This window comes from Taurulus bubalis (genome assembly GCF_910589615.1).
Source record: "Taurulus bubalis genome assembly, chromosome: 8".
Taxonomy (NCBI): domain Eukaryota; kingdom Metazoa; phylum Chordata; class Actinopteri; order Perciformes; family Cottidae; genus Taurulus; species Taurulus bubalis.
In genome coordinates this window covers 26582522-26609531 of record NC_136596.1, presented here as the reverse complement: position 1 = coordinate 26609531, position 27010 = coordinate 26582522, and the positions used below count along the sequence as shown (strand labels likewise).

Here is a 27010-nt window from a genome sequence, read left to right as displayed (position 1 = left end):
ATCTCGGTTTTTCTTTTTTCTGCTTCTCTCTGTACTATCTTTCTCTTTCTCTTTGCGACCCCTTTCCTTCCATTCGCTCCCTTCTTTCCTTTCCTTCCCCTCCAGGGAGTGGTGGCCGCAGAGAAGAGCAGAGGGGGTCAGCTCCTCGAGGAGCCAAAGATGTTGCCTTTCCGAGCGAACACCTTCAGCCTCCAGGTGTCCATCCAAGATGTTCCCCAGTTCCTGTGGAGCATCAAACCCTTTACCACATGTCAGGTAACCATGGCAGCAGCAACAACTGCAACCAGATATTAAATACCAACATAGATATGATACTAACGTGCTAATTTACAAGAAAGGGGTGTGTTTGGGCTTGTTAGTTAGAGATGCTCCCTCTGTGTTGTGGGATGTAATTTACTGTAATACTGATCTGGTACCACTCTCTAATAAGGCACTCAGGAAGAACCAAATTATACTAATTTGAGCTTCAACGTTCACCCTTTTCAGCATAAACAGGCAGTATAATAGCTCTTTTTTGAGCACAAATTGGCACTTACTTCTTTACTTTTTCAACACAATTTTCAGTTAAATGGACGTATTTAATTTTATGTAATATTTAAAGTCACTGCAATAAGTTTTTAACTGGAAACAGTTGCAATGTAATAACGATGTATGACCTACATATGCAAACCAGACCTGAGCGCAGAGATTGGCTATTTCTATTTAGTTATATTCTTGAAGCCCGTCAGTGGGTCCGATTCCCCTCGACGTCACATGACAATGTCCAGCATGCTGACTCCAAGAGCCGATGTGGACATTTTCACAGGCAGAAGTATGTTAGCTAGTTTAAAGCTGTATTTAAGAAGGCTTCACTTTTCAGAACTGGAGGTTGCCGCCTGGGTAGGATAAGCACGAAGAAAAAGAAAAGAATTAACGGAAGAACACAAAAAGCTAAAGTGGAAAGTGATGGAGCACAGGCACACACAAACAAGCCAACAGAAGGAGAGAAGAGATTGAAAGGAATCAAAACAGATCCTAAATTCACCCGGCTCTAAGTCCCGTCCCTAGAAGGCACACTGACCAATCATAGCGTAGCATCAGCTAGCTCCCAGGGTCTGAAACTATCCGGCTCTGCTCCATAGACTCCCACAGTCACGCTATTCATGGTGAAACGTTGTGGAATAGTGATACTCGTTACCGAGAGAGGTTGGAAGGAGATATGCATTTCTAAGACATAACGTTTTTACATAAAAACCTGTGGAGCTAACATTAGCAGAGTGTGTTAGCGCATGATTAACAAGCTTTAGCACTATGCTATACAAACAACTGTAGGTGTAGACACATGCTCCGTTTTCTTTTTAATGATCGTAACAGTGAATGAAGACATTGGCATTGTCTTCTGTCTCGATCACCAGATGATGTGCTGGTTCACACCCACTCTGTGATCTGTAGGCGTTAGCTGCTATCTTTATCTTTGAAACCTGTTTTCACTGCTGAATCACTTTGACATCATGGATATATCCTTCAAACATATATTGAAGCCTTTTTGGTCTGCTTCTTCCCGAAATGACCTGCACATGTGATAATATTAATGCATAGAGTACAGTTAGTGACAGTGTGGGCTCCATGGTAGCTCTGACTTGTGTGCAATATATAATAGTTTCATTGATCTAAATAAATTGTGAGACGTGGTTTTACATCAATGAATAAACTAACTTTATGTTAGTTGCTAAAACAAAGCTATAGCTAATGCGTTGCTGCATTTGTTGAGCAATAATGTGATAATGTTTGTATGAAGCTGAGCGGCTAGCCTATGGAAGTGAGTCCACCTATTCATGACCAGGCTTTGTGCTTCCAGTTCCTAGAGTGTAAGCACGGTCAACTTCATCATATTGCAGTTATTAATCCTACACATTCACACATAGATATATTACCTCATCACCATGCATACTGCAAACAGCTGTGTTTAAAATGAAATAACGACATTGTATTAAAAAATGAAGTTGCATATTTCTTGCTTCCGATACAATAAACATGCTCGCCAGATCAAGATCTTTAAAACATGAGCTGGGCGTACTGATGGTTTAGCTTGTTTTGACTTGGTTGAGCTGAAGTCGTTCTAAACTAAGCTAATCTAATGTGAAGCTAAGTGATACAGCTGCAGCCCGCTGGGTTCATAAAACAACCTTCATACAGTGTTAGGCGATAATGTCAAATTTGGCTTGATGAAAATGATTCTCTTCGCGTCATGACATTCATCTGCTGTTGATTTGCTTCATATTTGTGTTTGTGTGCACCTTGTTTTGCGCTGTAAAGCTGCTCTTTCCTGCCGTCACCCACATGTCCCTCCTGAGGATCAGACAGACGGACGTGACTTGAGAGTAATGGCTTTGTGTTTGTTTTGCTTGCAGGAGCATTAAGATGCAAACAGTATTAGATTGAAGTCATTGAATGCACCGCGGCGGTCGGTGAATGCTGTTTTGTACCTTGTTGTTGCCGTTCGCAGAGCAGCTGAGCTGTGTCCCCCACTGTAACGCGGTTGTTGCTTAAAGACATGGATGCAGGGTGGAAGCTCGGTTTCAAAGGCACCCACCCTCTCCGCGGCCTTATTTATGAGGGACTTGGGATGGCAGGCAGGCGCCGCGGACCTGCTTTGGTGTAGCAGGTGTAGAATAATAGCCGAGCGCCGCGCCCATACATCAAGTCAGCTTTTAGTGCTAAAGAGCATCAGAGCTTTCCACGTCCATCACCCCTCATCCCCCTCATTCCCCTCATCCTCCTCCTCCACTTCTTCCGCCGCCGCCGCTCCCAGACTCCATTATCTGCTGCTGCTCTGGGCAGCCGAGAGCAGAGCCACAAGGGGTTAAGTCATCACTAGGCACACCGGCCGCTGCTTTTAATGCCGCCGCCTTCACTAAGAATCGTTTACAGGTCAGTTTTGATATGGCCGAGTCGGAGTCGTGCAGAGGTCAAGGACGTTCCACCACAGATGTGCCCGTTCTCTGGAAATTAATTATAGATCAAAGGCTGTCTTTTTCCCTGTTGCCTGTATTACCACATACTATTTATCGCTTACACTAGCCGGAAAGTTGCTTCTGCTGTCAGAGTTACTCTACAAGGGAATCTGAATTTGTGAGTGGATTTCTTCTTCCATGTCATCAACAATACTTATTTTTACCATTTATTTAATGCCTTTAAAGCCAACTTTTATCTTGCCGTGTCGTGTGTATGTGTGTGGCCGTGCATGTGCCTGTGTGGTCTCATTTACAGCATACGTAGATGGTGCAATGGTTCATTCCTGGCCGCATGCGTCAAATAAGTACAGGGCTCTCAAGTTTTTAAGACAGGTAAGAGTGACATATACTCCTCCTCCTCCTCTCCCCCATCCCCCCCCGACCCCCCTCGGGCGCACCTCCGCCCATGCCGTATGCCCACAGAACAGCCTCCCCCCCCCCATATTATTAGCTTTATTTTCATTGGTTGCTGGATTACATTTCACCCAGATACAACACATACGTTTTTCTGATTGGCTATTCGTGTAGCCCATTTCTTTTTTTTGATTGGCTGATGAGTGGCACCTCGCGGCAGAACTCCAGGGGATTCGGGGGAGACGTGCTTGATTCCTCCATGGTGAGGGCAGCGTGACCAGTTCATGTTTGTGCGCTGCGGCACATTAAATAGCCTAGAGGTTTTTTTCAGCGTGAGAAATACGATGTGTGGCGGGAGGGCGTGACTTAAGACCGAAATGCGTGACAGTCACGCTCAATGCGTGACACTTGAGAGCCCTGTAAGTAGGAAGGCAACATTTCCCCTCTACCACTGGGTCCATGCGATCTACATGTACAGTCGTCGGTTGTAAAGAAAAAGGATAGCAAACCTGCTCACTAGCAGGCGGCCCAGTGGTGAAGTGTCTAGCACAGGAGTGAACGTGAGCGTGTATGTTTGCCTCTATGTGTCGGTCATGCGATAGTCTAGCCTGTTCAGGGTGTACCCGCCTTCGTCCAACGCCAGCTGTCGCCCTGCGAACCTGAATAGGAATAGGTTACGGATAATGGATTAGAGAAATTATGGATAGAGAATTAGAGAAGATTTTTGCCACTTTGGATTAAAGTCAATAAAACAAAACTATCAAAAGTGCAAGTGGAATTACAAGACGGGAAGGCCCGTAGCTAGCTGGTTAGCATGCTCATATCAGTATCTCTGCAACACAGTTTCCGATGTCGCCTCTTTTTTCCCTCTCAGGAGTTCTCCTTCCCTCAAGTGTGGTGCAGCAACCAGCAGCCCCTGCACTGTGCCTTCTCTCTGGAGAGATACAGCCCTGCCACCGCCCAGCTCTCCTGCAAAATCAGCGTGCGCCAGGTCAAAGGCCACGAGCAGATTCTGCAGGTCTACACGGCCGTGGCCGAGGTGAGGCTCTGGAGCCGCTCAACCTTTATATAACCTTCCTGGAGTGTGTCCACTGACAAGCAGGGGCCAGCTCGCCTGAGCTTGCATTGTGTATTAATAGAGCAAGGAGGACGCTCTTGCTTGCTCCCTCTTTCTTCACAGATGTATGCTAAACACGGACAACAGAGACGCAGCTGTTCACCCCGTTTATTTCACCGCACATATTTATTTTACCTTTATTGCTCCAGGCACACAGCCCGCATCGCATTCACACACATTAACACCTGGGAGCCAACGGTCTCCCGTCAGCCGCTGAGCAGCTCCACTAGAGCAGCTCCACTAGAGCAGCTCCACTAGAGCAGCTCCACTAGAGCAGCTAGGAGGTAGAAATCCTCACTCAAGAGCACCTTGACAGCCGTTGTTAAGAGAGTGTTACACATTGATTTGGCCCAACTGCTTTTTTCCCAAGCAGTCGCAAACCTGCTTGTCACACCTCAAGCCTGCCAAAAACGCACGGATGCTGCAGTCAGAGGCAGGTGAAATAATATTTGTAATTACTTTTTACGTTTTTTTTTTTAAATCCGACCCTCATGATTAGTTTGGGTTTGACGGATAGGAGGAAGAAATAAAAGCGTTTATAGGAGCTGTGAGTAGAATACAAATCCTCACCACACACACACAAACACACACACACACACACACACACACACACACACACACAGTAAACACACGTGACCGTTTATGGGAGGGTCAACACTGTGTTTTACATTGTGGGTCGCCAATTTGGATCAATACCATCTTCATGCAGAGCACCAACACGGCGGTGTCAGAGGCGCTCCACACCAACCTGAGCCATTCGGTTTCCGTCACAGCACACTTTGTAGCCGGATTTCCAGAAAACTGGTGAATGAAAATGCAAATTGTCACACTGATTAAGGATGGTTACTATTATGTAAACAGTAGGAGTTGGTTCGTTGTGATCCGGCTGTCATTAAGAGATGTTACAGTGCACAGAGACCTGATGCTTTCCCAACACACGTTTTACTTCGACATTGCAGTCAAGTGTAAGATGTTTTTTTGCGTTGTGTTGTGATGTGCAGAGGGTTCGGTCGCTCAGCCTTGACAAAGAGGATGTTTTATTTTGCTGGCACACGATGAAGAAATCCCCAGCTGGCTTCTCGTGTTTCCTTTTTGGGTTCCATCTCCAGCCAGCTGTTCAACTGTGGCCAGGGTTTCTTCGTCTGCCAGTAAAATAAGAATTAAAAGGAACACCAGTAGGTGACGTATATGCTTGAGCCATCCAGCGTGTGTGCTGCAGCCTGCTGGTGGTGCAGTTGGATGTGCGGTGGCATATCTGATGGACTGTGTGACATAACAGGAAGAGGGCACTCGAGAGTCAATGATGGAACGTTGAAGGGCCAAATGGAAAATCCACTGCCAGCATAACCGCATGAGGCAATGTGAAAAAGTAAAGTAATACTCCACCCTCGGTCCTGAGCACAAACACATCATCACCTGGAGGCTTGAAAGGTGACCAAAGGGACAATTCAGGAATACCACTACTCCACCCAGCTTTATCTTAAATATGGTGCCTTAAGGCAGTGATTGTCAACCACTGTGCCGTGACAGATCGTCAGGTGTGCCGTGAGAAAATTTCCAATTTCACTTAATTGGTCCAAAAAAATATTATTTAGCTGCCGCAAATAATTTTCCATTGTTGAGCGTCTGAGCTGCAATATAGTGGCTGGCCTAGTAGTTTCCTATAGAACAGGTCTGCACCTTGTTCTGCTAGTAAACAAACTAAACGGCCGTATGTTATTGATCGTACACGACAGCTTGTAATTTCTGGGTCGCGTCTACAACTCTTTCCGCCCCGATGCGATGCACACAGGAGAGACAGTGGACAGAGAGAGCGGCGAAAAATATGTCGCGTGCTTTTCACAATGGGATTTGCTGCTTTAAGCTATCACTATTTTAAGCTATGAGCTCTCATGTTTAAAGCCCAACAGTTAAGGTATGTGTAGGTCAATCAATGACGTTTCTGAGGCTCTGGAAATATTCTTCCAAAAGCCCGAAAAACACACTCAAGTGACAAAGCCTGCTCACTTTGTGGTCATCATTAAAATAAATGAACACTATGTTTCCTTTAAGTCAGTATTTATCAAACTGGGGTGTATTACAGGTGGGGCGCAAGAGGAAATGCTGATTTTACCGTACGCCGTTAATGGGTCACATGCGCATGTACGACTCGCCGATTCTTGTCATTTCGCCAAAAGCCGATCTTTATGAGATCTCCGAAAGCAGCTCACTGCAGCCACTATTAATGATACAACGTTATGCTCACACATCTGCACTCATTCTGTTTTGCAAAAAAATAGCTTGTTGTTTTCCACAATAAGCTATTTAGTTGTAACTAAATATTAGTTATTTTTTGCACGGATATAACTTTATTTTCATTTTTCTAACAAAGTGATAACACATTTGTTTTTGTCTGATGGAGCAATCTGGTTTAATTGAAAGTGGTTTCAATGTTCTATTATTTAGAACCAACTCCAAACATATAAAGCCACATTGTAAGTCCACGAGGTGTTTGATTATCAAAAGATAATCTTCTTTGTTACCTGTCTCAGTTGGCCTGACCCAGTGAACCCAATGCATATGACTCTCCACGCTGGTTACAACCAGCACTAAACTCCCATCTGACCCCGGTCTAATTTGAGCCTGTTTCTGTTCTGTTCTGTTTCTTCCAGACTGAAAAAGAGTCCGTTCCATTTTTTATGCAGACAGACTGCACCATCACGTCCCAGACGGGGCCCAAGGCCTTCAAAATCCCCTCGTCCATCCGCCAGAGGATCTGTGCCACCTTCGACACTGCCAACGCCAAGGGCAAGGACTGGCAACTCTTAGCCCAGAAGCTGCACTTAGACCGGTGAGCGTGTGATGTGCATCCTCTCTGAGATGGCATGATGTCTGGATGGCTTTTCTCCGTAATGACCCCGCCGCCAACACGCGCCGACGAGTATGACAATTTGCTGCGAGCGCTGTTTAACCTCATGATTGTGGCTTTACATCGAGCTACCTTTTGTACTCCACGTTCACGACCGGTAATTAATTCTACCGCACACAGTGAGTGTGTATTTGGTTGGATGCGTACAGTATGTGCATTGTGGTTGTGCTGCTGGGCCTCATAACACGATATCCTTCAAAGGTATAATGTGCTTTATCGACCGCATCTTTACCATTTCTGTCAAGGTCTGTCCAACATACATTGTTCATCACTTGTTTGTCCTTTTTGATCAAATTAGAATATGCAATAATGATGAGAATCTAATATTTACTCAATCCAGTTGTTTGCTTGGTCTGATCCAGTGGCAGCTATAATCTTCTGTTAAGTGCATGATTCATGAAATACTGGTATCTAAGAGTCCTTCGGGATTCCAAATTATCCAGATAAGCTTTCCTCTCCAAGTTGGGCGGCTTTGAACTGAGCCCTGTGTGACCAATGGCTGCAGCCTTTCATGTTGCTTGTTGTTTTTCCTCTTGCTAGCGTCAAGGAGCGGCAGTGAAACACTGCCCCCAACTGGATCCAGAGCCACATGACACATGGAGACGTTGCACCATCCCCTTCTTTATTTGTGGCAGCACCTGATAATTAAATCCCAACACGACTGTGTTTGCCAGTAATTACCCATCATTTGTTATAGTCTTCAAAGGCCATACCTTTTGTTTTGTCTACATGTAGAACCAGATGGTTGTGATTACTACACCAAGACAATTTGTGTTAAATACTTCTTTAGTTACTGACATATATAATAAGTGGATTGTGTAATAGTCAAGTGAAGGGAACCCAAGGACACATTTGGATTTTCTTTATTATCGATTAAGGACTGATGTTTAGAATTAGGCTATGTCTTTATTCTGTGTATTCTCTAATTAGCTATACTTGCAAATACAGTATATATAATTGTAGTATGTTTTATTTATTATATAGTAATATTTGAAATGTTAATCACTTCATCCTGCACAAAATAATATAACGCTAATTTGTAATTATCCCATTTACAGCATGTCGTTGTAATTTGTGGTTTAAATCACTCAAAGCTTCCACAGTTGATGTCATCATCTCTGACAGTAAACACATTGAGGCTGTGTGGGTGGATGGAGGGACTTTATTCATCCCAATCTGGGGAAATATTGTGTTACAGCAGCAGGTTGTCTCCAGACGGTTCCTAAGAACAGTACATACACAGTATACATAAACTCTAGAGATATCTATAGAATACAGAATGTAAAGAATATGTAAGAATACACTATAAAAATACCAAAGTACTACTAATGTATGAAATATAAACCAGACAGCAACCTCTGGGTCTGAACAGAGAAACCATTGCGGAAGGGTCTGAAACTTGCATTCTCTCTAATGTCCATCAGGGGGCGACTCCTCTGGTTGTATAGAAGTCTATATAAATGACTCTACTTCTCTCTTGATTTATTCCCTCAGTAAACATTGTAAACATGAGTTTATGTCTCAATCCCTAGTTTCAAGTATTTTTCAATACAGTTAATTTAGTAAATGATGGTCCATTTAGAGACCATAAAACAGGGTATGCTTTAGGGCGGGCTTCCTTGTGATTGACAGGTCAGTACCAGAGTGTTGTTCGGTCTGGAAGATGTCCGTTTGTTTTCGTCTTAGAACTTGAACCCTTTCACAGTGTGTTTTTACATCAGGAAATGTAGTTGTGAGCATTGTGGTGCCTGTAAACGCCTCAACGTGTCACTTCTGATGCGGACGGCCAGAAACTCTGATGCCAACAGCAAACAATGCAGAACTGAAGCTTCAAGGTGGCAGTCTATGATATAAATGTAGGATAACATACTATACATCAGCAAAGTGTGCACATGTGATGCAGTTAAACAAAGATGAAATGAGGTGGAGTGAAAAGTAAAATGATATGCAAATTCATTATGTGCAAGGTAATTAAAGTAGCAAAACAAATTAGAGTACATTGGTGCAGACAGTAAAGGATAAAGCTGAGAGTTCTTTGTAAGACAGAGGTGAGGTATTGTGCAATTACAGAGCCAGCCTTCTGAATCAGGTTATTAGGTCTAAGGTAGATATCATTTATCATTTGATATATTATCTGTTTTTAAAAACACACTGTTATACTGGTTGACATGTGCTTTCGCCTGGTTTATTCTCCTTCCAGACCATTACTGATTGCCTTTTACAAAATGTAGTGAGTCACCTAATCAAAGTATCACAATATCAAAGTAACATAACTTGATTACTTTCTGTTTCTTTTGGATTAGCTCAATATCAAAAATGCAAAATAAAAATAAAAAATGACAAAGAAACATGCAAAAAGCTGTAGGTTTTATGTTGTCGGTAAAGCAGAAAGAGAGGGAAAAATCACAACACAGTGCGAGTTGTGACTTCCAGCTGTGAAAATGCTGTCATCATCCAGGGACTCATCATTTGACACATTGGTGTTACCACATGTTAATTTGGCAGTACTCATATTAATTAAATCCTTGCAAATGTGTGTCCTGTTTTCTGTTTGCTGGCCCAGGCGCTGGAGGCGGTACCTTTACCTTGTTGAACTGCTGCTCTAACTCTATGTTTTTATGTATTGTAAAAGTGTCATCTTGCTAGAATGCAGTTATGTTTTTCTTCTGTCCTAATTACGTCTCCCTTTTCCGTTAACGTATCCGTTACTCCCCAAGTCTGTCCCACACCAAACGAGTATTAATCCATGGCTGAAAGTAGTCCCAAAGGATGCATTATGTCCTCCTGTTTAAGTAACGTTGGCTAAAACCTACAGGGCGTTAAGGAATATAGTTTCTTCAGTCTTTGTTGTCAAAATAAATATATATTAACATAAAATGATGCTTGAAGGACCACAGTTTGAGAACTACTATCAAAATCATCCTCGACAACACTCTCTCAAAAGAAATAAGAACAATTTGAATTATTAACAGAATCAGTTTGATGTCTTTTACAAGATAAATGCATCAGCAAGGACCAGGTCCATATCTGAAGCGTGACCTCCTCCTGTGCAGTCCGTTAATCCAGCTCTGTGTGCTCCTCTACAGAAACCTGGCTTATTTTGCAAAGCAGCGGAGTCCGTCGGCGGTCATCCTGAGCCTGTGGGAGGCTCGCCACCAGGACACCGCTGACCTCGACTCCCTCGCCAGCGCCCTCGAGGAGATTGGCAAGATCCACTCCAAAAACTCCCCCAAGGACCAGGATGAGCCGGAGTCCGACTTCAATCACATACAAGCGGGCGGCGTGTGTGCAAAGGGCACGCGAACAAATCAGACGACAGAGGACTCTGCTCCGGAATATACGGGCTGAGAGGAAAGAGAGAAAACTGACAAACCGAGGCACATATCTGCGAAGGCACGCAGCCGGTGATGGACTGTCGTCATCACTGTGGCCGCGCGCCGGAAGGTCAAGAGGTCGCGAGCAGCCGACATGCGGAAAAATTTCAGCAGATGGAGGTGAGGCGGGACCAGCAGTGGATCTACCCCTCTTTTAAGAATCTGTCTGAGGATGGACTGTAAATCTTTTTCTGCCTTGCCACTCCATTTTAAATTCATTTTTAATGTATTTGTTGTTTTTTAAGTGAACGCTGCCCCTCCTCGTATATTCATTTTCCAGCTCAGAGGGTGAGCGGGGTATTTCCTGACCTTTAGTGCTCATTAGAGTGTTTTGTGTGAGGAGAGATGAGAGAAGCTTTTCTGTCCCTGCCGCCCCCATCCTCTCCCCACTGGTCCACACGCAGCTGGACACGTTTGCGTAGGAGTTCTTGTAAGGTGATACAACTGTGGCGTCATTTCAGAGGCACCTGATCTCATTTATTTTTTTTACTCCACATCCCTGTGTCAACGAATGAATGAGGACTTAGAAGCTACTTTTTTGACGTCCCGATATTATATTTTTAAAAGGAAGCTGCAGATTGCTTTAATGTTGTGATTGTGAACTTTCAAAGCCAAGTATCTTGAAATTCTCCCATTTTTCATCTCTTAAAAAAATATTCAAAAAGATCTTGTCTATCAGAAGTTTAGTACTTCTGATAGACGGCCAGTGTTGTACAATCACTTACACACACAAATACAATATGAGCCCCAGTCTAATCTTGACCGACTACGTGTTATAGGCTATGGATAAAAATATGGTTGTGGTGTAATGTGGCAGAGTGAGATTTCTAACCGTGGCATTACAGTTCATTACAGTTTCCTCCTCCAAGCGACAGAGAGGGAGGTAGTGGTGCAACATCATTTCCTGCAGCAGCAGGGAGCACATGCCGCGTCTTATCACACACTTGCCCCCATTAACACCCGTCACACCGCCCACATAGCAGACCCTGACAGACCCGGCTGCCTCTACCACCAGCTCCCCAACACCCCCAACACCCATGCAGACATTGACATGTCATGGCCACAGAGGCCATGTGCACACAGGCTGGAGTTTGCACATTGTCCCAGAAACAGATGAAGGAACACTGATGATTACATATCACAATAAAGATGCATCACAGTGGGAGAACGATAAGGGGGAAGAATTTTCTGAGCTTCTGAAGCTTGAAATCTAAAAAGCAAAACACATGTACCACATCAACCTTATGAGGTAATGGTAAATGAAAGGTTTGCTGGCATGTAGACATTCCCAGTTGAATCATCATGAAGGACGATACCACAGAGTTAAACAAAACCGCTTATAGTTAGGAAAACCATTAACATGTTTAACTTAAAAACAGTGTGTAGGATTTGGATAGCAACCAATGGAATACCTCTCCGCTCATTCCTTCCTTTCCAAGCTGCTGAATGGCTGTTCAGCCCGTACCCTAATAAATAATAAGGTCTAATGGACTTGTATAGCGCTCTTCTAGCCATTCCACCATTTACACGTCTGCCCATCAGAACTATCTTAACCATTCATAGCAATCGGGAGCACTTTGGGGGTTACGTGTCTGGGGCATATGGAGCCAGGGCTCGAACCGCTGATGTTGTGATTGAAGTACAACCCGCTCCACCACAGTCGCCCTAACGCTACTTTGGTGACAAAGGAATAAGCGGCTCACGTCACCACAGCTTCACAAGCGTGTCGGGGTTAGGGTTAGTGAGTGGTCGGGTTAGGGTTAGTGAGTGGTCGGGTTAGGGTTAGTGAGTGGTCGGGTTAGGGTTAGGGTTAGTGAGTGGTCGGGTTAGGGTTAGGGTTAGTGAGTGGTCGGGTTAGGGGTCGGGTTAGGGTTAGGGTTAGTGAGTGGTCGGGTTAGGGTTAGTGAGTGGTCGGGTTAGGGTTAGGGTTAGTGAGTGGTCGGGTTAGGGTTAGGGTTAGTGAGTGGTCGGGTTTGGGGTAGTGAGTGGTCGGGTTTGGGGTAGTGAGTGGTCGGGTTAGGGTTAGTGAGTGGTCGGTTTGGCCGTTCGGGGTGGAGATAGAAACATGACGGGTCAACACTGCACAGTCCATGAAGAGAACCCACTCCACATGTAGATGAAGAGCTCATTCTAATCTAACATGAACACTATACTTAGTTATAATACATTAAACCATAGTTCTAATTATTAAATCCCATTTCTGCTAATAGTTCCCCTGAGATTTTGTTATCGTGCTCAACTGAACGAGTCAAGCTTTCGCCAGCTATTTGGTGACACTCACACAACACACATATACAGTCATTCACATGTGGATTTAAACTCTATACAGAAATGCATTCAGAAACGACATCCAACATTCATGCTGCTGTGATGTTTACATTTCGGATCTCAAATCACAGTGGAGCTCTTTCACACCAGAGAGACGCATGCTTGCTGAATAAGGCCACCCAAATTATGCAAGACCACATTCTCCCACTTACACCTGGATGCATCTCACCATGCTAATCATCTGCCTCAGAGATCTCTGCCTCCATCTTCGCTCACAGTGTTGAGAAATTATATTGAAAATAATTAACAGCAAGATCTCGTTCCAGAAACAATGACCCAGTTACTCTGGAAAGTCCACAGGAGTTAACGGACTTTCTTATGTAAAAAACAGTCCCACCAATCAAATGACATGCGCCTCCATTGTACTGTGAAGGCTGTACAAAGTCTACTATAGTTTATACGTATCTGGTTTCTTGATATGGTCGTCTCAATGACAAGGAGGGTAAATGTATTCTCAAACAGATGATGCTAGCCAGTAAAGCATTAGACAGACTGTAGAGGCAGGTCATGTATGGTCACATCAACAACAAAAAGTGGACAGACAGCAGGAAGGAAAAGATTGATGTTTCTAAATTTAATACAAACATGAATCCCACATCTGCAACTTTGCCTGGAGTGTGTGCTACATGGAGATAAGCGTCATTTGTGACCATAGCACTCAGTCACACAACATCACACTAATGTTAGGGGGAAAGTTACATTCATAAAGTTACACGTCTTTGCCCACAGTAATGGGGTAAAACCACGGTACACCAGACTCCATAGGCTAGCTAGACTAATGCTACCTGCTATAGGCTAGCTAGACTAATGCTACCTGCTATAGGCTAGCTAGACTAATGCTACCTGTTATAGGCTAGCTAGACTAATGCTACCTGCTATAGGCTAGCTAGACTAATGCTACCTGCTATAGGCTAGCTAGACTAATGCTACCTGCTATGGGCTAGCTAGACTAATGCAGTGTCTCAGTGTGGATACACTGTTAGCACACCTCCATGTGGTGCACATGATGTACCTGCGTAGTGCGTGAGTTTTGACAGGGTAGTTGAGGTTCAAATCAAACGTGGCTGTCATGCACTTACCGGAAGGACTTTCGCAAAATATGACGCTTCTTCTTTTTCTTCTTTTTAATGGCAAATTGTAATCTGAAGGAGCAGTACCGCCAACATTTGACCGTGATTGTTGCCCGCCAAAATATCTGCCAGCTTGTTTGCTTACTTGACTTGAATTGTATTAAAACTGAATAAAAATAAACGTGATTTTACTTTTATTTGCTTGTGTGTGCCCCCTGTTTCATGTGACGTGCAACATTTTTTCCCAAGTTTGGTGGCCCCTCCCCTTCTGATAGGTAGGCAAGATGGTTGCATTTTGCCATACTTAATTATGTATGGAAGAGCACAAATTGAGACAGAATCGTTCTATAATTTGGGGGTACATTTCACATAAAAAGTAATGCACTTTCTCACAAAAAACTTGCTTTATGTTAAAATATTCCTTAGATTTTACAGGCTATAGCCACTATTGCAAAGCTTAACATGAACAACTTTTGAAATATTTTCACCTTAACTTTCAACATATATTTGAATGAGAATCATAAGAGAAATATAAAGCATAACCTTGTATCCAACAAAGTTGACGGTCAATTAACATACTCCTTTACAATGCACTATTACGGATACAATATTTTGAAAAATGAGAGTACAGTCAGAGGGAAATAACATCTTCTGATGCTGGTCACATGGTTTTGGGACAACACTTTTTTTAGATACATGATGATGTTCATTTAATGTATTGGTTTATATAAGACAGGGCAGTACAATAATGATATTGTTCCAAATATAGTACAATGCTCATTTTCAGCTGTTGTCGTTGGGCATGTATAAAATGCACGTATATCAATATAAAAACAATAAACCCACCTGTAGGACATAGATCTGACCTTAATGACAATATTACAATGTGAAAACGTTGAATCGTGCAGCGTCTAATGAAGTAAACAAACATTAGTCATAATCAAAAAAATCAATAATCAAAGCTGCATTTGTATTGAAGTATTTTTTTTTCCTTTATAGTTCTTGTGAGTTGTAAAGTCTGTTGTTTTGAATTAGTCACCATGTCATCTGCAAACATTGATATCTGGACATCAGTACGGATGATTGATCACTAATACTGAGAAGCAGTGGTCCTCAGATGGACCCCTGAGGGTCTCATGGACCCTTGAGGGTCCCAGCATTGCCGTATATTGTCGTGCAATGTTGTCTGTGGCCTAAATAGGATGACACCCAGTTTATTGTGTTGTTAGATACATTATGTTGTGTTAGTTTTTATGAGAGGACCTTATGATTTATGGCATCAAAAACCTTTTTTAACCGCGATCCAGCATACCTTTTACTTTAAAATAATCATTTTCACTTTCTCTCTAATGATTCCTTCTAAAACCAAATTGCATTGGGTGAAGTCAACGATGACAAGAAGTCAAACGCTCTAGTAATTGGAAAAGCCTTTCCCCAGGACGTTAGATAAGATGTTCCTTAACGTTAGATAAGATGTTCTGTAACTTTTGTGGAGAATAATAAACTGAGATATTTATATAATTAAAAAGTTGTACCTCGTAAAAAAAAAAAAGATAGTTCCAACTTTATTGGTTTTAAATTATTAATTTGAGACCCACTTACCCACTTACATAAAAAAATGGATATTGCAAAAAACTGTCAATTTAGTAACATTGAAAATGTCAAGCTAAATGAAACATAGTGTGATTTTATTATTGCCTTTCTCTTGATCTGTAAAATTATATATTTTTGAAGAAAATAGTAAAGGTTGGTTATAATAATCCTCCAAAAGAATGAACCCAGATTACAGAACCGCTCATAAATGCAATGCCATAGGAGAAGAGCAGCAGAGCTTTATCTTGGATTTAAATGTTGACTTAGAAAAATACTTTGTCATTCCAGGAAAACAGAAGACATTAGAATCATTTTAACAATACAACTGACTGCTGGATAACATGTATGAAAAGCAGTTTTGCATAAGAAATGCTATGTTAGCTTGTTAGACACACACATTAAAACAAATTATAAATTACTGACGCAGAGGGGTTAATATTTGGAGAGCAAAAAATGATATTCTCTTATATTATAAAGTCCGGTATAACAAAAAGAAAGAAAAACCTTCAGGACCTTCTTTTGGCTCAGAGGCCATCTTTACCATAAGAGCATCACTTTAGGTGCAACACGATTCAGACAGCTGGGCGGTTACAGTTTTTCCACAATTCAGATTTTTTTTTGTCATAAATTTAAGACTTTAATCTAAAAAGTTTTCTCTCTGCAGATTACCACTATGACTTGAAGCCAAGTAAAGCACTTTATCATTTGCTGTAAACACCCACAAATATTGGCTAGTTGTTGGTCTGCTGAATTCTTATTAAAACAAATAAAGAAAAAGAAGCACATTTTGACCGGTGGCTATGGCAGAATGCTATTTTATTGACCTACTGTTTCCCTACGACTCGTCCTCAAGTAAAGATAAGAAAAAACATGCCACCCCGAGTTTGTTCAGGCCAGCAATGACTCTTACAGCTCTGTTCACTTATCTTGAAGGAGAGGGTTATTACAGCAAACATCAGTGGTTTGAGTCTTGTGGCCTTTCTCACCAGTATCTAAATTCAGGAAATAAGAGCATTACTAACCAAAGTACCTGGAACCATGTACAAACATACAGTATGAGTAGTGTGGTACCAATAAAGGCGTAGGCCTGGAGCTGCATTCTCCCGCTTGATATGCATGTAACCCAGTCGAGTCAATCTTTGCTTTTATCCACTCCGTGACCAATAGTGCCCACAAATCCCCAAACATTGTCTACAATCTCAGTGCTGATACTAAAGAGTCAAAAGCAGTGAGCTAAAAGGAAAATGTGGTACCTTCCGACCTGCAGTCAGCTAAACAAACTCAACCCACAATTCCTCGTCAACAAACCCAATTCTTTCTATTCCAATGTATATTCTGTTGGCTTTTTCCAAGGTGAGAGAGCTGTACTCTATGTATATTATCAGGAATGATATGGTGACTTGAAATCCATCACTGAGTATCTTACCTGACACATATGCATGGCTTCATCCTGCCACGATAAATAACTACTATTATTTCTCTGCATCATCTCTATGTATTGCTAATTCATTTAAATAATGATAATTGGTTTCCTTAATTGTGGCAATATGGATTTTCCTTTTAATTCCTGCAGACAAAGAGCGTCAAAATAGAAATGATGCCTTTTGTAAGGCTTAGCGGTGGCTTATGTAACACGAAAGCACCCTGTCTGCAGCACCCTGTCTGCAGCTCCCTGTCTGCAGCACCCTGTCTCCAGCACCATGTCTGCAGCACCATGTCTGCAGCACCCTGTCTGCAGCTCCCTGTCTGCAGCACCCTGTCTGCAGCTCCCTGTCTGCAGCTCCCTGTCTGCAGCACCCTGTCTGCAGCTCCCTGTCTGCAGCACCCTGTCTGCAGCACCCTGTCTGCAGCTCCCTGTCTGCAGCACACCCAAAGCTCTCTCTCCCAATTCAAAGTCAACAGCAGCTTGGTGATCAGCCTCCACCTGTGACGCTCTACGTGGCCATAGTTGTGGCGGGAGTAAAGGCTGCGCGGCATAGCATGACGAGCTATGAAGTCTACACAGAGTGAAGAGGTTGGGTTGGATGATGCAGGACCTTCAAGCAGGAGGCTGCTGTGTGTGCCGTGTGAAGAGGGCGTCATGTACTTCATTAGCAAACAAACTTATTTATTCACCCAAAACACAATCTTTTCCTAAACTTCACCACGTCGTGTTGTTGCCTCAACCTAACCATGCATGCACAATAGATATGAGGCCCAACAAATTATGGCCAGGAACCGGTACATTCCTCAAACAAGAACAATGTATTATTCTGATGATTTAATTATAGCCAAAGTGTTTTCTTTGACTCAACATGCTACTCTCGCTACATTTGAGTGACCTGCATAGTAAACAACCGGTTATGACCTTATAAATATATATTGCATGCCTTCATGTAACAACCGGAAACTGACACTGAGCATCTTAGTGGGAAGCTGAGAGTCGGTACTTGACGAGTTGGGAATGAGAATGTGCATCACACTGAACAAGCAGCGTCATTCTGGATGCGTTTCAGCTTTGTTCACCGTATCTCATAAATGTGTTGAAACCCAGTTGTTTTAAAGTGAGCTCATACACACATAGACGAACGCATTCTCACTGTGTATAATGCTTTGGTGTACGGCTAACACCGCTTCATGAGATTAAAAGTCCACTGCCATGACTTTGAGTTAGTCGGCCCCATGCTCTTTTTGGCTTTACGCATGGCCGTCGGCTTCATATCACTATTCTTGTGCCTTGTTTAACTACTGTAAATGGTGAATGTTGTAAAAACAAGATATAATCACACTGACATACATTTAAAGGTATAGTTGAAAAAGTATTTAAGATTATAATATTGAATAGGCTGCAGAGCTTTTCTAGTGCTGAACATCTATGTTTGGTAACGCCAGCTTTGTGGTATATTGTATCTATAATTATGGACATTTTTGATGTTTTCTGTACAGTAGAATTTGCAAATGTATATGCAGCCTTTTGGAAATAAATGTACAGTTGAAAGATCTCAACTTGTCTATACGTTGGTTGTTTTGCATCACGCAGTCACAAATACATTTTGAATTAAGTTTGGTGAGAGATTTTGGTTAGTTATGTCATCAGATTTACATTAAATCAGAAAAGTTGATCCCCAGGAGAATCCAGGCGCCAGGAGATTGCTTTTTCCTTTACATGAATGAGGACATTTCATGAATTGAGGCCAAAAAGGCAGAAATTGGAGCATTAAAAAAAAGTATTCTTTAAAAATCCCCAGAATGCAGGAAAGTAAGTGTTTAACACTCAATGCTCCCTGAATGGAAACGCTGGTTTGTGGCTGGTGGTTGGATCACAGCCATCAAACACAATCACAGGAGAACGGACTAATTCAACTCTGTGTGTAGGAATGGCATGACTGCATCTATTATCAAATAAGATTAAAGACAATGATGAGAGTGCGTGCACATGGCTGTGAGGCACGTGTGGTACTAGAACTACTGGATGTTCCAACAATAGCATTGTGGCCAGCTAACCGACTCCTAATCAGGTTCCTGTCACATTCGTCACAGCATTAATTGGCAGCCACTGCTTAGTTCAAAAAAAGAAAATAAGAGTCTAACTGATTTCCATGTATAATGTACAGAAGCATGTAGGCAGCAGTGAGGGCACATGTCACAGCGAGCTCATAATTCAGTGGCGTCTGTCCACGGCTAATCTCACAGACTACTGGACCCATCAGCTGAATATGTGCAGCATGAGGAATTCTGAAAAGTGCGAGGAGGCAGACATGAGAAACTGCCCTGGAAAAAAGTTTGTGGGTCAATATCAGCATAAGGTGCCTTTGAGACTTCATATTACACCCCAACACATCTAAGATGTTCCCTTGAACTTCAAATGCATTAAGTAGAGGTTATGCTGTATGAAATGCATGTTGGTCAAGCTCCACCACTTATAAATTGCACAGACATGTGCAAACAGCCAAAAAGATATTTAGTCCCCTTCTCAACAATATATTTTATTTGATGGGAAAAGTATTTGGGCAATAATGAAAATTGTGCAATAACGTCCACCCTGCAATGGAAGGCTTGCTGACAGGGTAGACAATGACAGAGTTGACATTTTTGGCTAATGTTAGCATGTAATGAGCACATGGTGGACCTTCAGTTAGCAACATGATTCAGTTAGCAAGTGACTTTACTGTTTAGCAAATAGATACAAATTTCTGAAAGTTTTGTATTAATTGATATTTCACTATGATAGAGTGGACATAAGACAAACTATACACATGATGAAAATTACAAAATATAAGTTTAAATACTTAGTCTGCAACATGCCACTGTTTCAGCCTCCAGTGAAGAAAGACATTGGTGGTAGTAATGTCACTGAAAATATCGGGTTTTCTTAAAGGGGAGGCTTCCCCATAATGACAGGGTGGACAGCAATTCCAGGGACACGAACATTTTTCAATAGGATTATGAAAATAGAATGTATAAATGATCAAAATGACTCTTGATCAAATAACTTGTTGTGGATAATAAAACCATATCATTCTTGGGGGATTTAATATAATGTAACCATCTATTACACACACACACTGTAGTTAGCAGGGCAGTGTGTGCTGCATGCCAAAATCACATACAGCCAATGAACAGTATAGCATGAAGGAAACACATTTCAAGAGACTTATCATTGCATTGCTATGGGTAAATGTTTGGTCATTTATAATAACAGAGTTACATCATTCTGCTACATTTTCATGATGGAGTAATTGTGATGAGGAACACAAAGGCACTTTATAGTGATATTGACCCACCAGAGAGACACTATGCCATAGTCACATGATTCAAAGCTGTACCTCAAACATGCTATTAGGACCCACCTATTACCTTGAGTTTCATCAAGCGTTCAGCAAGAGAATATTTCACAACGCGCTTGTTTGTTTAAACTGCAGACACGCACCGCCAACTTGATAAGCGAGTAAACTCTACTACAACTGTTCCCTCAGGAGAGTGCAGATGTCCACCAGGTGAGTCTGTGTTGTGAGATTGACTGAACACAACCAGTGCTGTGACATCAAACCGGCTTCGTTCAAAACTCAAAAACAAGCCCTGATGAAACTTTATACAAACTATGGGCTCAAGTGTGTGGTGTTTTACACCTCGTACAACTGTGCCAAAGGGTGAACCGCCCGATTCGTCTGCCTGCTGATCAGCAACCAAGCGCCGACGAGTCGATTAGTGTCAGCTAATCCCGTTAGCTTTTAGCAGTTAGCCAAACAGACCCCTAACAACCGGAGTTAAATAGATGATACGAGTAAGCAGGTAGTCAGCAGCAGTCCAAGACGGGTAATAAACACGTGCTTTTATTAAGAGGAAGTCACTGTAACCACGAGGGCTCCTTGAGCATCAGACATAACTAGGCACCCAACACTTTATGCAGGTTGCTGCAGCAGAATGGGAGATAGCTGCGGACGAACACAGACTTCCCACTCGATCAGTCGCACAGAGAAGAGAACTGTGACAACTAGAGGCAGACTTGAACCCACAAAGCACAACAACACACAAACCCACGTTCAGGTAGAAGTGGTTTCGTCCAAAGTTCAGACGAAAGTGAAACAAGGGGTCAACAGAGAGTGCGGGCAACTGAAGCGGTATAAATGCACAGAGGGAATAATGAGGGGTAATGAAGGGAATGGGATGCAGGTGAGTCTGGGTGGGGAAACTCAGGTGACGGGAATGAGGTAATCAGAGGCTGGAGGGCGGGACTGGACCGGAGCATTTAGAGACAGGGACATGACTCAGTCGTGACTCAAACACATAACCTCTCCCTACGCCTGGAGGAGACAAGGAATCGAAGATGTCCATAAGACGAGCAGCGACAATTAAGACAAGTCGATAAGATTAACACAACAATCATGAGGACATTGATTGTTCTTCCTGACTGTAAGGCACTGTGACCACATCACTACTGTATGTTCACCTCTAACTGGTCACATTAGCAATGTGCTCAGCTGGGTTATTCTCAGTGAAGTCAATATAGGATCTGCTTTAAGCCCAATGCTGCGATTAATCATCAAAAGATAATTGAATGGCAGAACCCATTCAGATAGCTTAGCCTAATTTACATAATTATATGATTTATTGTTTTGATGTATTTATATATGCTTCTAAGTGGAGTGGATTGCTTCCAAACCAAATGTTGTCATGCAATCAAGAATAAAACATCTTATCTGTTCTCAGCATAAGCACTCAATGGGCGGTCTTCTATATCTTTCCATTTCTTCAAAATATGTATTACTGATTCTGTCACCAACCATTTATCCTTCATGAAAGACAAAATATCGTCATCTCTCTATACTTTTATTATCCAAGTCAACAAAAAGAAACTCAAGTAATTGCCTCCAGTAAGGGCTCTCCGGCTCTAACCTGAGCCGTCACACTGATGTCTTTATTCCTTCTCCTCAACACTTCTTTGGAGCTTCACTCTTCAGAATGATGTGTGTGTGCAGAGCTGCAGTTTCTCCGTGCACACATTCAATCTCACTCTTACATGTGCACATATGAGCAACACTTTTGTGACATCCTGGCTAGTTTGGAAGCCAATCATGGTGCAATGTGTTGTTAAGACACTTGGAACTTCCAGCACACTTCTTGTGTCCAGGAGTTAAGCTTTTAAAATGAGCAATGTTGGCATATTCAACAATTGAGGGAATAAGGGAGAAGAAGTTGATTTACTCTCAAGATTTTGAACCAGCTATTTAACCTGAAGGCTAGGGTTATGCTTGTGACTGGACGGTTGATGGTTTCACGGTCAGCATACATTTAGGTGCAGAAAGTGAAAGTGCAACGCTCGCCCCTCCATCGTTAACTATGCTGCAGGGCCCTTGAGCAAGGCCTTTAGCCCCAACACTCTCCAGCGTGACTGCGGAGAACTTTGTGCGTCTGAACAAAATCTTCCTGAAGAAGAGAGCCGTGCTGTCAGAGAAGCTTCCTGGAAGAATATAGGGGCTGCGTTCACTCTCTGTTTTATTCAAATAGCATTACAGATTCACCACCATCCACTTTGCTGTTGGATAGAAATGTAATAGAATAGAAATATGTTTTCTTTTCTCTTCGTCTGAGCCAGAGCTGCCATATTGAGCAGCACACAGTGTTTCGGTGGATTGGGAGTCACAGGAAGCATTCTGTTGGAGTATTTGTGATCATCATGACGCTACTCTGTCACATAAATGGTGGTCGAGCTCTATTCCGTGTACAGTGATGCTGCATCCATCCTGACAAAACCATAAGCACTACAACCACCTTTACCTGTTTGTCTCCACTCTGCGAGACTGTTTCTGATGTGACCTTAATGATGCATAATTCGTGTCGGTCTTTCCCTTTTGATAAGTTCACGACATCACCCTCGCACTGAGTCAAAAAGGTCCCATTAACCCCCAGTATACACAGAAGAGCCTGAAAGAGACGGATAAATGATATGGTCCATATCGTTAGAATTGATCTTGACGTTGGTGCAACAGATGAGCAGGAAGCAGTACAGTCGGCCCGAATGCAAAATGCATGTCTTATCTTGGAAAAAGTGTCTGAGAGGTTTCAGCCTCCTCCCCGGCCTTATCATCGAGAACAGAAGTCGCAGCAGTGTGCAGGCGTGAGCGCTGCAGGAATCCTTCCACGTGCGGTAGACTGTGTGTGAGGCTGAGCGATCGTGGACACAACGGAGGGGGAAACCGAGGTGCGGTGCTCTTAGAACAAGAGGTTGATGACCTGCGGTGCTCAGAGGGCTCGCAGACTGACTGCAGCCTCTGTTCCTCAGCCCATGAAACCATCAGTCGCCCAACCGAGTCCACCAGGCCCATCGGGTCAAGACTGTGACCCCATTCCAACTATACAGCTATACAAGGTAGCTTGGCCTCGCGACTGAAGCCGAGGCTCCAGCTCTATGTTGAAAGCCTTCTCGGGCCTGCAGCACATGTCCACACACCACGGCTCAGCTTCCTGTTGGGCTGCATATCTGCGTCGCTGCAGACAACTGCTTGTTAGATATCGGTAAACTGGCACATGCGCACGCAGGAGAAAGAGGTTTGTCAAAAACAGTGATGATGGCTGACTTCATGTAGTTTGTGATGAGGGGCATGTCTACCATCCTGTTATTTACTGTTATCCGTCCTCGCTCCGCCTGAAAGATCTTTTTGTACCTCCAAGCTGACTTGTGATGTGTGTAGCAGCAGAAGAGGGTTTGTATTTACATGTGTTGCATTTGTAAAATGACCTGGGGTCAGACTTCATGAGGCGAAGAAGAACTGCTGCTTCAAATGAATTAGTCCAAAAGCACATCATGTGACTCGGATGCTTCCGAGCGAAACTGCTCAGTGCATTTTCAATCAAAGGTTCTGTTATCAATCCTGTGCAGGCGCAGGAGGGGCCAGAGTCTTACCCAGCATGCACTGGGCGTGTAGGAACACTCAGCTATTGATCTTATGCTGCCCTCCGATTCGTAGTTTATTCCACTTTGGTTCTGTCTCTTAACTTCCAGCCGCTGTTGCTGCCTATCAGAGATGGCCACTAAGTCATGTCCTAGTCCAGTCAGGTTGTGACTTGAGTTATAGTCTCATAGTTGAATGAAAGTACTGCCATGCCATCCAGTCTGGTTAGAACATGGAAAAAACTATGTTTATTGATGAGATGTCGTACTAAAACCACATTTCTTTCAATACAGACATAGTCAATTCAATTTAGACGTGCACATTTTGTGAACTATGTTAATTTTCTAACAGAAATATGTTGGGATGAAAATGATGTGGTTTGAATTGGTAGACAAATACCGGATACCATGAATTAAAAAGCAGTGTCATTGCTCAAGCTCAGTGGTTTGTTACCCGGCTCCGCTAGCCCATGTTGTTGTGTCCTTGGGCCTAACCACTTAACCTCAAATGTCTCCCGTAGCTGTGCCTACCGTGTATGAATGTGTGTATAAATATTAGTTATACACACATTCATAGTGTTAAAGTTCTTTGAGTGGTCAGAAGACTATAAAAGTGCTGTACAGTCAGTCCATTTAGCATTTCTCCACAGCGTGAACACAGTTAGCTCAGGTAGCTCAGGTAGCTCGCATTGGGGAAAGCCTGATCCCTAAGCAGCAGGCCCATGTCTGCTGCTGTCTGTGTTTTAGTCTGACATGTGGAGGTTTATGTCCCCTTGGGGACATTACAGTCTCAATGTCTAAAGTCTGGAAAAAATGGAAGTGAGATTAAAGCATCCAGCTGGTACAACATCAGGATTATAATAACTCCATGAAAGGACTTGTATGGATGAGAACCTGTACAAGCAGTTTACAAGTATGCATTCGTGGAATTCCTCTCATGAGTCATATGTCAATTAGTTATTACCTTGCAGCATTGGTGTTTTAGCCAGGTGTTACAACATGATTAAACCTGTGATGAGGCTGTTTCACTGCTGGCTCTATTGATTTTAATGTACACTAATACTTTACTCCACTGCATGCATATCAAAGTTGGACTCTACAGACATCAAATATAATACAGTATTACACATTAAAGGGCCTGTTCACCCACACAGGTGCTTTCAGTTACAGGTACACTTGCAGTATTGTAAAAACACACAAAACAGCTTCAACCAGCTGCCAATACTGCTTATTATTGAGCAATAATAATAATCCACTATTATCATGAATATAATATGGAACCAGAATCATATTTGATGAATTTGCACAAGATAATAACTTGTGTGCTATACCATAATGCAATGCTCTCAAGGGCCCTATAATCCTTTCAATACCTCATTTTTGGGGATTATAGATCAAATCAAGTGGAATTAATACAGGAGTTTTACTTGTGACAGCGTATTTTTACATTGTAATATTTCAAATTGTGTTGATACTACTTCAGATTTTGAATGTAGGGTTTTTACTTGTAAAGGGGTATCGTTGCTTGTTATGTTGGTACTTTTACTTCAGTAGAGAATCTGAAATACATCTTCCATAAGTGGGTTATGTTTTTCTGTGTATATTGGCAATGGCAATTTGTACCTTACATGAGTATAAAGTAGTTACAATTAGTCTCAAAAAGTTTCCCTTCACACGTGAATACATCCATAGTTATAATGCAATGCTATATTACAATCATAATCATTCATACAAATGATGATGTTTAAGTTATAAATGAGGCACATATAAAAATCCCTCTGTCACATGTTGTCACGTTCCCCTTGAATCTGTGGATTTTAAGTGAAACAGCTCGGTAAACCGGCCTAATGTGATGTCAATGATTGTATAAGATTTAGACTTGGATACAATTTACTCTGCATTTATTTTTGAATTGTGTTGAATAACTAATTTAACACAATTCAAAAATAAATGCAGAGTAAATTGTATCCGTAAGTCTAAATTTATATCTTCAAATTAGCACTTCTTATACAACCTAATGACACTATTTCTACACCACACAGTGAGAATAATGATTGGCCCCTTTTCTTTTGATTCAGGCTATTACGGTGCTTTATAATACTACGCCGTATTTTATTAATTGTATTTGTTCACCTTTATTTAACTAGAAAAGTCCAACGAGAACCAGCTCTCATTCACAATGATTACGGAGAAGAAAAAAAGGTGGAAAACATCTCATAACAATCTCATACAAAAATTACAACATCATAATATAAGCAATATATGTATAAAAAACAACTACAGAAGCAGTTGCAGTGATCAGAGTATGTTTGAGTTATTTAAGGGAACGAATGTGAGGAGTTGTAGCTTCTCTTGTAACACATTCCAGAGAAACGACTGAAGACTTTGACTTAAGTAAAAGTACACGACTGGCTCATGGTCTTCACTTGACTTGATTTATTTGACGTGGACATCACCATGGCATTACAAGTGTTAAGTGTATAGCAGAATGCTAATTTCCAACATCTGTCCAGAGGTGGCTTTTTTTTAAAAATATAATACAATGTGATAACATAGAATAAAAAAGAGAATACATCCACAGATACACACATAGATACACACACACACACACACACACACACACACACACACACACACACACACACAGTAAAAGTATGTGTTACAGGGGTGTTAAATGTGTAAACAATGTTGTTTTCTCTTAACCATAATGTGAGACCTTTATTAAAAACCTTAACATTGTGTTGTACCTTCAGTTCCACTGCTCTGCTCCTCCAACAGGAACCTGACTGACCACGTGACGTGCTGCGCATTGCACCGCGGGGCAGATAAGAGGCCCCGCCCACCGCGTGCGTCACTGCCATTACCTCAAGGCGCCTCCACCTGCGGTACTTCTTCGGGAACT

At 42.3% G+C, this 27010-nt stretch overlaps 1 protein-coding gene across 1 annotated transcript in view; it reads left to right on the top strand.

Annotated features, from left to right (window-relative positions):
- unc5db (unc-5 netrin receptor Db) overlaps positions 1–10720 on the top strand; it is a gene marked incomplete at both ends in the record, with an annotated part of 192231 nt that extends 181511 nt beyond the window's left edge. The window contains 4 exons of the mRNA XM_079222973.1: positions 106–255; positions 4222–4386; positions 7116–7294; positions 10459–10720. Coding sequence (XP_079079099.1) covers positions 106–255; positions 4222–4386; positions 7116–7294; positions 10459–10720 — 756 coding nt within the window. The remainder of the gene's footprint in view (positions 1–105; positions 256–4221; positions 4387–7115; positions 7295–10458) is intronic.
- Positions 10721–27010: the final 16290 nt, after the last annotated feature.